At 46.0% G+C, this 12,961-nt stretch overlaps 1 protein-coding gene across 3 annotated transcripts in view; it reads right to left on the bottom strand.

The window, feature by feature from the left end:
• The window catches only part of DOP1A (DOP1 leucine zipper like protein A), a 1,047,530-nt gene that overhangs the window by 257,526 nt on the left and 777,043 nt on the right, over positions 1-12,961 (bottom strand). For all 3 annotated transcript variants that reach the window (XR_014963003.1, XM_085611023.1, XM_085611022.1), the window contains one exon: positions 1,622-1,766. Coding sequence is in view for 2 of the 3 variants with exons in the window: in XM_085611023.1 (XP_085467149.1) it covers positions 1,622-1,766 (145 nt within the window). In the remaining variant the exon portion in view is untranslated. The remainder of the gene's footprint in view (positions 1-1,621; positions 1,767-12,961) is intronic.

The raw sequence follows: 12,961 nt of genomic DNA, 5'->3' as shown, positions 1-12,961 counted from the left end.
AAGTGGGCATTAACAAAGTTTAGCCCAATCACCCATGACAGTGTTAGTCAAGGCTTCGTTAAATGGCAGCAAGGGCTCAGACAAGGTCTGTCAAGGCTGTAAGACTTCAGTGAGGAGGTTTGTCACCCGAGGGTAACTAGACGTCGAGTACTTGATCCACATGTCTTATAACTACAGTGAAAGAGGCTGTATCATCAGTTGTCAGGGGAAGTGTCCAATCCACTGGCCTCTTACAGATACAATTAAAGAGTGTAATCATCATATTTTGTGGGAAATTCATCCCCATCTTCATCATTGTCCCTCTGGTCAGAGTCTGATCTGAAAAGTTGTCAGAGTGCTGGATTTCAGCTACTAGGTAAAGGCACTTTTATTAGAGTTATAATGATTTGGGACAGGCACATAAGTGGGCTGGGGCATGACCTCAACTGAGGTTAAGATGGATTTGGTTCGGAATTGGATACAATAGGATCTACATTATCCTTAGGTGTTGGGGCCAGTTTCGACACAGCAGGAATTGGCATGGATTGTGGAATCAGCTCCAGAGTCAGGGTTGAACCTGTAACGGGTTCAGGAGGCGCTGAGGGCAGACCCACCTGTGGCAATCTGGCTGGAGCCTCTGCTGATCCACGGGGCGTGAAGGCATGCAAAGGGAGACAACAAATTCCTACAATGACCTCTTTAAATACCACAGTTTACTGTGATGTCACCGACAGGCCCAGAAATTTAGGATGCAATAGTATCAACTGCAGAACCAGTTCCTTGGTGGGAGACAGAGAAAGAGGGGCCCCTTGAGATCCTCATAACTTCCCAGGAGAGTGGAGAGTCTGGAATGAGGCATGCTTGGACTTGTGTTTCTTTTTGGACTTTCACTTACTCAAAGACTTGGTCTGCAACGACAATCTGCTATGGGAAAGAACCTGAGAGCTGGAGCATGTCAGCCTACGTACTCGACTTTGACCAGGAGATGGTTATATGCAACTTCCTGTGGTGTTTGGCAGTGCACAGCTTAACTTCGCAATCTCAGACCATCTCCGAGTGCACAGGGCATACTTCTCACATGACTTGGAGTCGTGGCCCAAAGCCATACACGCACCTCATGGGGATGTGCCACAGATATCGCTTGTCTACAAAAAGAATGAACTCAAATTGGGGAGGATTTATCATTTTAAACAAAGCAATTTAGTACCTGGTCTGGTAGTTTCCAGCATGTAGTGATGCTTGCCTCCAGATTTTTGTTTAGCTTTCATGTCCGCTCTCCTCCAGGAAGACAAATTCCCCCATCTTAAACTGCACATTTTATTCTATACTTACCGACCAAAATTGAAAAACTCCAATGCATACTCATAACACCCACCCCACATAAATCTAAATAATTTTCTGACTAGGGCAGGGAAAACTGATTCACAAGCTTTAGCTTATAGTTTGTGGCAAATCTTTTCAGATCATAAAATGTAAAGTAGCATAATTTTAAAAATATCCCAGATACATAAGCAAAGCTGTTTTCTATTGTCTATTTAAAGAGAGTAAATAGATTTGAAATAATGGTAGGCTGCTCTTTCACATGACTGTAACAGCAGTTAATAGAAATGCCATGCTTGTGACACAAAAGGGGTGGATTTACCTTCAACATCTGACTCCAAATTTGTTCCATCAGCATTCATCTTAGGAGAAGGTTTGACCTCCAAATTTCGTCTTAGCCAGGTAGTTTGCTCCAGTGAAGAACCAGCAATTCCACCAATGCAATCAACTATTTTATAAGTTACATCCTAAAACAAATAATAGACAGCAATATAAAGCATCTAGGTGAAATATAGTGAATTTTGATGGATATGTATAAAATAACCGCTACATTGATAATTGTATGTGTCATTTCAGCAAAGAGAAGGGGCAGGAGAGAGAGTTGAGTGTGCGAGAGCACATCTCCAACCATCACATAGGCTGCCTAATGGGTCCACATTACTCCAGTGCAACATGCTCCATGAGTAGGAAATGATAGCTCGGACCTGGGCTCTATTTGTTTTAGGTATTGCAGATTAAATAGGGGCTGTGCCTTAAAAACCATAATATGACATTAGCGTTGTAAAGCAGCCATTTTATTCTGCTGTGGATTGTGTTCTGTGATGTTGCCTTAGGGCTGGAAAAATACAATTTGCTATTGAATTGCAGTTGTAAAAGTGCAATTTCTGCTAAGATGAGCCATTTTTTCTCTATAGGTTCATTGTTTACATGTACTTTTTTCATAACTTCAGTGGGTTTAAGCCCTTATCCCTCCCTGCTTTTCTCCACCTCCATCATCAGCGCCCAGCTTTTACTATTCCCGAGTCAAGTAATTAAAGGGTATCTGTATTAGCTTCCAACTCCAACATCCAGTCCCCCATTCCCCCTGACACCTGCTACTAGGGATGAGAAGACCAGGGGCGTAACACAGGCCCCCGCAGACCCCGCAGTGTGGGGGGGGGCCCAAGCTCCAGGGGGCCCCCTAGGCACTGCACTCTGGCCAGAGAGCTACTGCTTGAGCCTGGGGGCCCCTCTTCGTACCGTGCAGGGAGGTCCTCTCAATTTTCGTTACGCCAGTGGAGAAGACTTTTTTGTTTAGAGGCAAAAACTTCAAACCTAAGGAGTTAAACCTTGCTCTCATGAAGTAACACTGTACACTAAAATTTTTCTGGTGTAAACCTGCCCAAAGCAGGCATGGGGTGGGCAGGGCTGTTTCAGACAAACTAAGATTGGACGATATGCTGGGCAATCAGATTGGATGTAACAACAAGCCCCAAAACTGTTGTGGGGATTTTTTCCTATACTTAGTCATGCATTTGGGTAAGGTGTGTTCCCCTAAATTGCAGGGCATCCTGTCCTTAAGAGGTTGGAAGGAAGAAGAAAAACAATAGTGGTGAAAGGGCTCCCATTCCACTCCCATAAAATTGGACATGAGCATTCTTCCAACCAACAACAGAGACATAGACATAATACATGGGTACTCACAGAGCAGTGATAACAAAATCCCTCTTCAGTTGACCCGAAACAAACCCCAAATAATTATGGCAAATATTTCATAAACACACACTCGCTCATTTTGCTCCATATAGAACATCACGACAGGCATGCAATGTATCAAAGCTTCATATTCTAAAGAGCATTACAACTACCGCCTGATTGGCATGTAACCTAATATTAATAGGGGCAAATTAAACAAGCAGTAGATCAGCCCCAAATAGTCACTAAAATTAAAAAGGTTTACTTTAGAGGAATAATGTTATCTAACTCCCACAACCATTATGTAGACAGTACTCTTGTGCTGGCCAAATACTGTAGTGTAACGCTATAAGTCTGGGGGTCCCCTATCTGATAGAGCCAATCACTAGCAATATTGTGTCAAAAGCTGCCAAAAACAGAAAGGAAAATATAAGTGGGCCTGGGGTAAGAGAAATCATAAAAATATCATACACTGTAGTACACCCAAGTCCATTCATCACGTGTGTTGTTTTAGAACTGGGGTCACCAATTCCGACGTGGTAGCTTGGCGCAAGGTAGGAAGGCACCCGAAGGCAATGTGTAAAGCAGTTGTGTAGCACTCACCCACATGGACTCAATAATGCGCACACAATGAAGGACACCACACTAAGTTGATTTGTAAAACAAGATTCTTTATCTAGTGTAAGTCATGGCGAATCAATTCATTTCAGGAATAAGGCAGATAATTTCAAGGCAACACTAGGTTCATTCGAGTCAGTAGATCAGTGAACCTCAAGATAACAATTAATTCATTCAGGTAAGTAGAGCAGAGAATCTCAGGGTAACTTTGAATTCGTTTCGGTACAAAACTGGCATAAATTCATTCAAGGGGATAGTACCAACAATCTCATGGCAACAGGTAATTCCTTTTAGCCCCACAACAGATGCACATTCATTTAAGAGCATCAGAGCGTGCATATGACATCAAAACATCCCCTAGGCAAAGAGGAAATAAATGCAACCTTTCTGAAATGTTATCAATCCAGGCGACATCACTTTTGGGGGCCTCTTCAATGAGGCAACACTCGTTGTACACAGACTCAGGTTCTTTCAGGGGGAAGGTCTCCTTACTGTTCAGGGCTGCGCCCCTCACTGGTAGCAGTCGGGGCAGCCCACGGTAGTTCTGGCCAACGGGGGGGGGGGGGCTTGGGGGGGTTAACAGGCCACTGCTGTGTGTGCCAGGCCTCCCTTGAGGTGAGGAGCAGTCACGGGGCTGCCATCCCGTCCTAATCTATCTCCTCTGCAGCCCCGCTATCTGTATGCCAATCGCCCCCCTCCCGGGATGTTACCTGTGGTCACGGCTCTGGGTAGGCCCGCTCTGCTCCTGCGCTCCTCACTGGGCCTCCCCGCCACTCTGATCCCGGCCTGGGGGAGGCCAGGGGCTCTCGCTTACTTAAGAGCCCCCTCGCTGGCGCTAAGGATCGACTCCGGGCCTTCCGATGCCTGTACCGGCCCGGAAAACCAATGGGAGCGCGGCTCACCGGGGGCGCGGCGTGTGACGCGGCTGGCGCCCCGGTTGCCCCGCAATGCCCCTGAGGCCTAGCGCGGCCTGCTCAGCGCCCACAGCGGCCCTCTCCTCACTTCGGGGGCCGCGGCGGGGTTCCTACCGCTCAACTTGCTCCTGGGGGTCGCCAGGCCTCAGCGGTGTTGGACGCCGCCGACCTCTTTAGGCCCAGGCCGCGGCGGTGATTCCGGCCTCACAGTGGTTCGGTGATTGCGGCGCCGGGGGCCACGGTGGTGAACTCCAGCGAGAAGCACCAGCACAGCGTTGGGTTGCAGGTACCTGGGTGGCGGCGGTGATTTGGGAGCTTGCAGCGCGTAGAGGTCACAGCGCTTGGTAGGCCCAATGGGCAGGCAGGGGGAGGCACAGCAGCAATTCAGGGGTGTTATGGTGACGTAGCGCTGAGAGGTGGCACAGCGCTTGAGATCCTAAACATGCGGGGGCACAGCAGTTCCAACAGTATAGAGCTAGGGGGGGCGCTGTTCTGGCAATTTAGCGCTAGGTGGGCAGAGCGCTTTACCGGCAGTTCCTGATCAGCAGTGCCCACAGCAGGCAGTCCCCTTCCTTACAGCGCCTGAGTGGCACAGCGCTTATCTTGGGGGGGGGAAGGGGGGAGAGTAGATGGCTGGTCTCACTTGCAGGTTCTTGGAGGGAGAGTAGGGGTTTGAGTTGGCAGGCATCAGAGGCAGGATGGTTCCCTGCAGCACACTGGAGTTGGTTCCCTGGGCTCCCCATCACTGGGCAAGATCAGTAGGCTGGCAGAGTCCCTCATCTAGCTTGGGTACAGCAGGGCCTAGACTCAGTCAGTCCCAGTAGTGTAGGTTTCTCCCCACCGCCTACGCTGCGGCAGAGGTTCCCCTAGGTCCAGTGGTGCCCCAAATGACTAGTTCAGTTTCCCTCCTTTCCTCTTATACCCCCAGGTCAGGTGACCCTCCTGTAAAGGCGGCAAAGCATAATCCCTCCCAGGGCTGGAAGGTTCCAGGAGCTTCCACATATCTGTTTATGGGACGGTAAAGATACTGTATCAAGATGTCCCAGCCTGCTCCTAACCACTAGTGCGTGTATGCAATAGCCACTCCGCAGTAGCAGGAGCCTGTGGCAGCCATGTTGTTATGAGAGCACCTGCACCTCAGCGCTGTTTAGCAGTGGTAAGGCGCCCAGAGACCTAGGGCCAACAAAAATATGGCGGCAAAAATGAGGCGACAAGGGAAAAAAAATGGGGTAAGACCACCCTAGCTAGGGCTGACAGGTCTAACATATTGGCATTATTAAAAAGGTATAATAGTCTTCTTTGCCAACAGTGTAGTCAATCTTGATAGATAGGGTTATCCAAAGTGAAATGAGTCCAGCAAACTCTACAAACAGCTGGTTATACCAACTGCCATCTTGAGTGCAATTAATGTAGTAGGAGATCAAATGCCTGGGATTTAGTCTATGCAACCACTGCTCTTCATTGGTGGGATGAGCAGAAGGGAAGAAGGATGGAAGGGTGACATACCCATAGGAAAGGTTGAGACCACCTTGGGCAAAAAGGCTGGGTAGGTACAGAAAACCAACATCTCTGGTTAGAAAACTGTGAAAGGGGGTGAAACTGAGAGGGCCTGCAGTTATCTGACCCTTTGAACTGCAGCAATCACTACCAACAAAACTGTCTTTAAAGTAAGAAGTCAAACATGGCAACTGTGCATCGGCTAAAACAGAGATGTTGTTTAAAAAGTCAGTATACGATTTAGATCCCACAGATAAACCATGAAGGGAGTGGAATGAAATAGGAAAAGCAAATCTTTCAGAAAAAAAGCCTTAATAAAATACAACTAAACAATGATGGTTGATCAGAGAGACACACAATAGCCAAAACACCAGCACTGTAACTCTTGAGTGTAGCAATTGTCAGCTCCTGCCATGCAGAAGTGCGGAATGCAGAACTTTAGGATTTAAAGGGATCCAAACCTTCTGATTCACATCACTGCACACATTCGTTTCAGCAACCCACATGAATGGATTTTGTTGCAGGTTTTGTGGCAGCCAAGATGTATTCCGCAACTTCGTCAGGGAGGCACACAGACTAGAGCACTGTTCAATTTCCATGCCTACAGCCACAGTGCTGGGAGATTGGGTGAAGCAATTGACCACCTATTGGCGATAGAAGGTCCACCCTGCGAAGGATATGAAGAGGCAGCTAAATATCAAGTGCTAATAGATGGTTATACCAGGTCCTCCTTGCCCAATCTGGGTTGATCAGGATCAACTGAGCCTGATCCTCCCACACTGTTTGCAGGTCTTTCGACAGAAGAGGGATCGGGGTGAATAAATACAGGGTGCACGGAGTCCAGCTGAACATGAAGTCATGCCCGTGGTAATCATTCTGAGGTAGCTGTATTGCACAATACCAAAGACACTTCTTGTTCTGAGCAATGATAAAGAGATCCACATATGAACATCCCAATTTGGAGAAGATCACCTCCATCACTTTGGGGTGTAGTTTGCTCTAGTTGTCCACCAACAAGAAGCAACTGAGAGTGCCCACTCTCACGCTGAGTAAGGCTGCCAGATGGGCCACTACTGGGAAAATTCTCCATTCATATGCCCACTTCCACAGGCGAATCAACTAAAGATATAAGTTGTACGACCCCACACCACTCAAGGTTGACAATCAGGCTAAAGAATGCTTGTAAAAGATATTTGTTGTCTGAATGGCCCTTACTGAGATGAGTGGGACAAATGCCTTCATGGCAAGGCAGATCATCTGCAGCTCCAGCACATTTAAGTGCAGACATTGCTCCGACTTGGATTAAAGGCTCCATTTTACCATGGTGTGCTAGCATATCAAGAACTGCCAACCAATTTCCGCCAACTAATTGGCTGAAAGATATCATCTTGAACATGACTTGTCAAATGAAAAAGCTCAGTAGGCATAGATCCAGGATGGGTCTCAAACCTCTTATTTCTTGGGCACTGAGAAGTAAGGTGCCACTTCCAGGGCTCCTTTGTTCAGCATACCAAGGATGTTTTACTCTCTAATGGAGGAGTGCACAAAGCCCGTGACCTGACAAGGGTAGCCTAGAGAGAGGAGTAGCAGGGTAGAGAATACACTTTGCAAACCAGTTGTAAGACCCAGAGGACTGTCATTTTCATCTCCCACGAAGAATATACTTTTTTTTTAGGGAACCTGGCGGCAGACTGACGCCGGTCGCGGGAGCTCCCGGACCAAGGAGAGGAAATAGACGGAAAAGCAGACGGAAAAGCAGCCTAAAATAATGGGCTACATAGTGGAAAATAATTGTGAATTGGATAATCGAAACGTACAGGAAAGAGAAACTCACCCATAATCATGACTCCAAGGGATTAGATGTAAGACTGCAGCGGGGGATCTGGCGGCGTGTGGCGGTTCTCTGGCCCCAAGGAGGTGAAATTACTTTCAAAGCCCTCACATCCATCAATTCATATTTTAAGATAATGGAACAAGTTACAGTATCGCAGGGGGTGGGGAGTAAGGCAACCCAGCTGATCCAGTCAGCACCATTTCCTTTGTAAAACCGTTTTTCCCTGTTGGCTGGGGACTTGCAAGTTGGATGTGGGCAGAGTGCAAGTTTGAGCCCGGATCGAAGTCCTAGTCCAAGTACAAGCGTGAGGCTGCCCCGGGATAACTGCGATTAATCTGCCGCAGAGGTTCCTAGTCAAAGAGACAACAGCTCTCAGGCTGTAGGAGGAACCACAAATCAGGTGGAAAAGATGATTCTGAACCTGAGACAGGATATCCTTACGAAATTTGATATATCAGAGAGCAATCAGAAAGGTATCCAAGAAAAATGTGGGGTCCTGGATGAAAAATTAGACTACATTTCGCAACGTACTGCAATTTTGGAAGGAGAGGTGAAGGCTTGGTCTGTGGTGGTGTCTGAGAACTCCAGAGACATAGAGACTTTGAAATCACAGAACAAATCCTTTCAGGATGATTTGGAGAGGCTTGAAACACAGTCTAGACGCAATAACTGGAGAGACCTCAGTATTCCAGAAGGTTCTGAGATATGAGGGATACCAAGAGTTCCATTTTCAACTTATTGAGTGAAGGAATACTGCATGATAGGCTGGATCTCGATCTTGAGAAAGAGATTCAGAGAGTTTATAGGCACCCATTTAAGTTAAATCCTGCTGGGAAGACGGCTACAAAAATGTTGATTAATTTCCTTATATATGCCGTGAAGAAGTTGGTGCTGGGGTGTGCTTTGAAGGAAGGCTCTTTGAAGTATGGTGACTTCAATTACCAAGTAAGGTCGGATTTAGGCAAAAGTACTGCTCAGAGGCAATGGGAGCTGGGTACTAGGATGAATGAATTACAGAGCAAAGGTGCCCAGGTCCAGATGAAGTTCCCAGCGATGCTGAAAGTTATGTGGCGAAATAAGATGTATAATATCAGCAGTCCAGGAGAGGTTGACACATTTCTAGCTCAGATGGAGGGATGAGCTTTTACTCCTCATTGCATCTGTAAGGGCCCTATACTGGATGAAATAGTGTAGGTGCTAAACACAAATTCATATTGAACTGTTAGGCTGTTTTTTCTTTTCCTTAAATACACGTATTTATCTCTCTTTGAGAAGGGGGAGTCACAAAGGGCGGATTATATCACCCAAAGAGAAGAGAGGGGGTTTCCAGGGGTGAAGGGGGGGGGGGGGAGGAAGAGGGGCACTGGGTGTGGGGTGCATAGCGAAAAAAAAAAAATAGTCCTCTTTTTGCTATCCTCTAATTTGGCTGAGGGCATATATGGGTTCCATCGGGCTGGGAAGTTTAACCAAGGGTCTATGTCGAAGGAGATGTAGGATTCAAACAGAGACAGAGTTTGGGGTTTTGAGTATGGATAGGTCGAATTTAGTTAATTTTCTAACATGGAATGTCAATGGTTAGAGAACCAGGATGAAGGTGGCCCGGGTGACAGAACACCTTAAGAATAGTGAGGCGCCAATTATACTGCTACAAGAGACCCATCTGGAAAGGAGTGAGTGTGGGCTATGCTTCAATAAGTTACGGTGGGTCCAGGAGGTAGTGTGCTCAGACCAGAGAGGGAGTACCAGAGGAGTGGCCGTTATTATGAGAAGCAACTTGGGAATAAGGCTAGTTAAATATGAATCAGATCTCTCTGGTAGATGGCTAGTGGTCACCCTATCAATTCAAGGTAGGCCAGTGGTGTGTGCAGTATATTATGGTCCAAATAATGATAATCCTGAAGTCCCAATGAAGCTAGAATCTTGTTTGTTGGAGACAACGGCCTGATTGTACTTGGAGACTTTAATTTAGTCCTGAATAAGGAATTAGATCGAACATTGAGAGTTAAATATATTAACCCTCCTAAAACATTTGCTAGACTGAAGAGTATGATGGCGGGATTCAATTTGATTGACATTTGGCGCAGCAAGATGGGGGAAGTGAGGGACTTTACCTTCTATAGCAAGGAGTATCGACATCACTCTCATATTGACTTCTTTCTGGTAGATCAGGAGCTGTATGCAGAAGTGGAGGCGGTAACTTATGTTCCTGCGGTTTTGTCAGGCCACTCTTCTGTGGCCTTATCCCTGAGGTTCTATCAAAAAGTGGGGCAGAGAAGGTGGACGTTGGATAGGACTATCCTACTAGACGAGGAGGTAGTACTTAACTTAGTGGAAAGAACTGTCGACTTTTTTCTGTCTAATAAGGGCTCTGCAAAAGGGCTAATAGTTTGGGATGCTTTTAAAGCATATTTAAGGGGGCTTTTAAGGTCTATAATGGTAGGTAAAAGGCGTGCCGGGAAGCAAGAAGATGAGAATCGAATCAGGGAGATCAAGGCTAGAGAAGGTGATCTCCAGAAGGCCTCGATGGAAGGTTCAGGTAGAGCATTTGTGCTTAGTAGAGAACTGGAGGGGCTGCAGGCAGAATTTCAGGCACAGTTAGATAAGAGGATACAAGACAAATGGAAAGTGAGCAAGTTCCAACATTTTGCGTACAGGGAAAGGTGTAGCTCACTGCTGGCCTGGATGGCCAAAACAGATAGGGCCAGAAACACAATACGGAATTTAATTAGTAGAGAGTCTGGGGAATCGTTGTACTCTAATGTAGGTATAAGTGGAGAAGCCCGATGCTATATGAGTAACCTCTATAGCAATGATATACAACCTAGGCGGGAATGTATAGAGGCATGGTTAAAGATGACAGAGCTCCCACAACTAACAAATGAGCAGAAGAGGGCCTTAGAGGGTGAGATTACAGAAGAGGAGATCAGGGCCTAGTGTAGGAGAAGAGTAGGCGGAAAGGCAGCTGGACCAGATGGTCTTCCAGTTGAGATCTATACTCGCATCATAGACAAAGAGCCCCCAGTCCTAAAAGATCTATTTAACACAATATATATAGATGGGGAAACTGCTACCAGCTCTTGTTCGGAGGCTACGGTAACCTTAATATTGAAACCGAATAAAGACCCGCAGAGAGTGGATTCATACAGACCAATATCTCAAACAGAGCTAATAAGATCTTCTCAGGGATTGTAGCATCAAGAGTAGCAAACGTTATAAAGGAAGTTATCCACTCTGACCAAAAAGGCTTTATACCAGGGAGGCAGCTAAACGAACTTATGTTTTTGATGATGGGGGTTATAGATATGGCGGAGGCCCAGAATCTACTTTTGACTATAGTAGCTGTGGATGCAGCTAAGGCCTTCGACCAAGTTCGCTGGGTGTATCTTTGGGAGACCTTAAGTAGTTTTGGTTTTCCGCAGAATATTGTGAGGGCTGTGCAAAATCTTTATTATTTTCCTAGGGCTAAGGTGTTGGTGAACGGAGAACTGTCGGACTGGTTTAACATCTCAAGGGGCACAAGACAAGGTTGTCCCCTGCCTCCGCTCCTCCTCAATTTGTACATAGAGCCTTTTGCTAATTTGAGCAGAGCAGAGCCCACTATCCTTCCTTTTAGGTCTTCTGGGTTTGGGGCAAAATTGGCTTTATATGCAGATGATCTGATTCTTTATAACACAAACCCGCAAGATGCAATCCCTAACCTGATGGCGAAGGCAGAGAGCTTTGGTTTAATTTCAAGATATAAGGTGAATGTTGAAAAAAACAAAAGAATGGAATCAGAGTATGAAGAGTCGTGGGGGTTATAACTCAAATGTGCTATATAGGAGTACTGATCACACAGAAGCTTGAGGATGTTACGAAAACAAACTGGAAGAAAGTTAGCCAGGAGATAGCGAGCCTCCTGTTAATATGGGCCAACCTACCTTTAAACATCTATGGTCAGGTAAATCTTATAAAAATGATTGTTCTCCCTAAAATCACTTTTCTTTTTAATTCTATTCCCTTAACCTTTCGGAAGGAGGATACAGCCAAGCTCCATGGGAAAATAGGGAGTTTAATTTGGGCTTCAAAGGGTCCCAGGATAGCTTGGAAAAAGTTGAGGAGGAGGTTAGAGGCAGGAGGTTTGGTTTTACCAGATTTGCTTGTGTACTGCTACGCTTACCACTTTAAGAATGTTCATATGCTTGCTAATAAGACAGATAGGTCATCTATGGGTCTACTTTTTGAGGCAATGTTAGCCGATGTTTGTCAAGGCCAGCATCACTTCCTTTTTAAATACGGAGACCTGAATTTTTTTTAAAAGGTGAGGCTGAAGATTCTGAGGTCCGATTTAAGAACTTGGTTGTACCTGCGGGAAAGGCTGGGAGTCCCATATTATTCATCACAGGTTCTGATCTGGGAATCCCCGGGTACCCCGGAATGTTTGAGAGATCAACTTAGTCAGCCTGTTATTGGGCAGCTCTTAAAATGGGTTCAAGCTTAGTGAGCTGGGAAGTGTTAAGCAACTGCACCAAGGGACAATTGACGAGATTTAAATATTATCAGCTACTTTCTTGATGGGCAACACAGGACTGGGTAGGAGAGGAAGAGGATTCAAAGCTGGATCAGGTGATGAGAGCAGACCGATGGGAAAAGGAAGTCTCATTTTGATATTGGGCCTTTCTGGAGGTGGATGAGAAGATCGATATCGAAATCTCAAACCTATGGGCAAAAGAGCTTGGGGATGGAGATTTGAAGCAAATGTGGTTTGATTCTTTTTGCATTGCATTTTACGAACAGTGGTAAAACCTGCCTCGCTTAAACGTAATCATCTGTTTACCACCCATAGAGTCTATTGGTCCCCAGCGAAGTTCTGAAAGGTCACAGGCAATACCTACAACTGCCCAAGGTGTATGCTCCCATCAGCAGATGACATGTTTATGCAGTGTCCAAAGATTGCTTCCTATTGGACCTCGGTATGTGATTTTCTCGGGGAAGTAACTGGTAAACAGATTAAGGTAAGCCGTCGTCTTGTATTATTTGGGCTCAATCAAGAAGAAGATCTGCGGATAAACACAGTCATTTCCAAGTTTATCTTTCATGTAGTTTTGCTGATGAGGCCGGAGATATGTAGACTGGAAATCCCAAA

Source organism: Triturus cristatus, chromosome 6 (assembly GCF_964204655.1).
Source record: "Triturus cristatus chromosome 6, aTriCri1.1, whole genome shotgun sequence".
Lineage (NCBI taxonomy): Eukaryota > Metazoa > Chordata > Amphibia > Caudata > Salamandridae > Triturus > Triturus cristatus.
Note: the sequence above shows the minus strand (reverse complement) of the source record. Positions and strands in the feature narration are given on the sequence as shown.